A 3052-nucleotide genomic window follows, 5' to 3' on the forward strand; every position below is an offset into this window, starting at 1 on the left:
GCTGCATGCCAGCAGCAGCTGAGGTGCCTCTGCCGGAAAATTGCCCAGAACAAACCAGAGAGGCGAAGAAAATGGAACTGGTGCTTCAACAAGCAGCCCGGTGCCGCTGGGGATGTGACTGACTCTGTGCTTCAAGGTGGGAAGTGCAAGAAAGTGTCAGAGGAAAGCCTGGAGCTGGATGAGAAGAGAGAGGAGAAGAAGTTGCCGCTGGAGGAGGCGGCAGCATTTGACCCCCCAGCAACCCAGGAGGGTGGAAATGTGGAAGAGGAGATGCCCGAGGAGCCTTCAGGGGACAGATCTGCACAGAGCCCGGCTGGGGTCTCTCCGGAAAGCTCCCAGCAGGACACAACTGGGGAATCCAGGAGGACTTCCCAGGCAGAGCTGGCAGCGGAGATCCAGTCCTTTCTCCAGGTACCAGGCAGGGTTTGCTTTTCCCTTCCAGCCGGCGAGCTTTTACAATCTGATTTCTATTCCTTCGTCTCCTTTTCTTCAGATGCACGGACAGAGGCTGAAAATACTGCTGCAGAAAGAGTGCAACGTAAGTGGTTGCTTCTGTCTCTGTCCTGGAGCTGATGCTTTGAACAGGCTCGTGCCCGGGCCCCCAGAAGGGATGGGAGGGAAGGTGGGCTTCACAAGGATGGTTTGGGTGGGCAATAATGTACAGCCCTGCTGCCGTGTCCTCTGGGCTTAGGTACTAATACCTGCCCCCACCTCACGGGGATTTGCCGTGTGATGGGGTGAGTGCGGTAGGGAAGAGAAGAGCCCTGGAGCTGTGTTTTGTGGGTTGGTTTATTTGGTTTAGTGCTCAAGGACCGTTGTTTTCCTGCAGCACTCGGAGCTGAGCATCCTTCCCGAACTCCGCGTCCTGACCACCTGCTCTCCCAGCCAGGTGAGCCTCGGCACCCTTGCTCCTGGTGCGTGGAGGGACCCGCTGCTGTCTCTAATGTCCCTCTCCCCTCTGCTCTGTCCCCAGCTCGAGGGGCTCTGCTCCTTCCTCCAGCTCTCCACGTGCCCGGAATATCTCTTGGTGCGTTTCTGCAGCTGGCTGCTGGCTCTCACCCCCGACCTCAGCTACACCAGCGCAGCCATCCTGGCAGAGCAGCTCTTCCTCAGGCGAGTACGTGTGAGGGCAGCGCAGGCTCTCCACGCCCCGTTTCCCTCACTGCCGTCCCCATCTCCTGCCTTTTCTGTCCCTAGGTCCTGTCCCTCACCCAGCCACCCTCCCGCCACCTCATGGGGGCGCTCGCTTCGTTTTGCTCCAGATATTCCCAGCCCTTCTGTCGTGTCCTGGTGGCTGCAGTCCTGCGGGAGCCAGGGGAAGGTGCGATGGGCTGGGAGGAGGCACAGCTGCTGCTGGGAGCAGCTGAGGGAGCTGGAGAGGGGCCACGGGCTGCGTCCAGCAGGAAAAGAAGCCCCAAAGGCACGGTGGTGTCTCCTGGGAGGCATTTGTCACCCAAAACGCATGTTAGGAACTAAGGAATAATGGTGTTGGTTTTGTCTGGGCAGTGAATACTTGGGAGTTAGGATGGGAGATGGGTTTATAGATGGAGAGGAGGCCAGGCTGGGTTCCAGCGTCGGGTCTCCCAAAGGACGGCTGCCATCGCTCCGTGGGTGCGGTCCTGACAGCTCCTCAGGCTGGGGCCAGAACTGTCCCAGGGTGGCTCTGTGTGAATCCCTCACACAGCGGCATCCTCTTTCTCCAGGGACTGGTGCTAATTATACCTTGGATTATCCCCAACAGGTCAAGGGGGCAGTACGTGGTTTCTGGGTGTCCCGACTGGGTTGTACCCCTGTGCGAAGGGGTGCCAGGAAGGGCCAGGCACATCCCCATGGATTTGGCAGCCTCTGGAGTCCCTTCCTCCCTTCTGCTTTGCCCTTGCAGGCTCTGAGCAGACCAGGCTGGTGTGCGAGCTCGTGGAGGAGTGCTTGGAGCCAGACTGTGTGCGACTGGTGCTAAGGTAGGAGACTACAGGGGCGACAGCTCCGCTTTGGCCCTCACGCCTGGCTCCGTGAGTCTGGCTGCTTCCAGCTGCTCGGGAGCAGCAGCGAGGCTGTGTGAGCATCACTTCTCCTCGTCACCATCCTTTGCAGCCAGGTCCTGGAGCTGCCTCTGTGCGAGAAGCTCCTGCCGGTAGTGCAGCTGCCGGTGGTGCAGGCGGTGCGGGGACGGCGGGTGGGGGTCCCTGCCGTTGTCTCCCCATATTTCCTTGCCAGCTCCAGCAGCGCTGGAGCAAGGACCAGCTCTCCTCCTCCTCCTCACTCAAGGGTCTCTTCCAGGAGGTGCTGCCCACCCAGCTCTTTGACCTCCTAGTCCTGACTCTGTGCCGGCAGGCGCCAGCCTTCACCACATCGCTGGATTACGCCAAGCTGGTGACAGCTCTGCTCACCGTGTACCAAAGCCAGGTGAGTTACGACCAGCCTCGAGTCCTGCAGATCAGCTGGTGAGCTAGTAGCCGGCCTGGAACCTGACGCAGGGGGTCTCAGGTGGGCTCCTGGCAGCACAGCTCTCCGAGCTCCTCGTTCTTTTCCATGCCAGGTGACCCCAGCCCACCGGAGCAGTCTGGCTGCAGCTCTGGATCGGAGCAACGCGACGCTGAAGAAATCACTGCAGGCGGTGCTGGAAGGAGCCAGGTGAGGTGGATGCTGTGCCCACCCTGCTGGGCTGGGGGGGGTCTCTCGGGCAGGACAGCAGCTTCTGCGCTCATGGAGGGGTGGCTCCGAGTGCTGGCAGAATCCTGGAATGGCCTAGGCTGGAAGGGACCTTAGAGATCATCTAATCCAACCTCCCTGTCATGGGCAGGGACGCCTCTCAGCTAGATCAGGCCACACCAGGGGAAGGAGCAGGGATCGAACCCGCCACCTTGGTGTTATCAGCACTGGTCTAACCTAAGCCGCACCGGAGTGTGGTCAGCGGTGGGTTTCCCTCTTTGTGATTTCTCTCCTTTTTCTCTCTCCTCCTCTCAGGTGAGGGAGCTGCAAGGTGATGTCTCCCTTGGGCAGACGACGCTCGTTGGGCCACGGCAGCTGCAGCCCCGTCCCTCAGTGGGCTTCA

At 60.3% G+C, this 3052-nt stretch overlaps 1 protein-coding gene across 1 annotated transcript; it reads left to right on the top strand.

Annotated features, from left to right (window-relative positions):
- Nucleotides 1–6: 6 nt before the first annotated feature.
- Nucleotides 7–2631, top strand: FANCE (Fanconi anemia, complementation group E; the record flags this gene model as incomplete). The annotated part of the gene is made up of 9 exons (XM_009865860.1): nucleotides 7–411; nucleotides 494–538; nucleotides 830–889; nucleotides 974–1117; nucleotides 1198–1321; nucleotides 1883–1958; nucleotides 2092–2173; nucleotides 2278–2403; nucleotides 2537–2631. Coding segments are annotated over 9 exons (1157 nt in total), but the record flags the coding sequence as incomplete, so codon positions are not given.
- Nucleotides 2632–3052: the final 421 nt, after the last annotated feature.

The sequence above is a fragment of the Apaloderma vittatum genome, unplaced genomic scaffold (assembly GCF_000703405.1).
Source record: "Apaloderma vittatum isolate BGI_N311 unplaced genomic scaffold, ASM70340v1 scaffold18473, whole genome shotgun sequence".
Taxonomy (NCBI): domain Eukaryota; kingdom Metazoa; phylum Chordata; class Aves; order Trogoniformes; family Trogonidae; genus Apaloderma; species Apaloderma vittatum.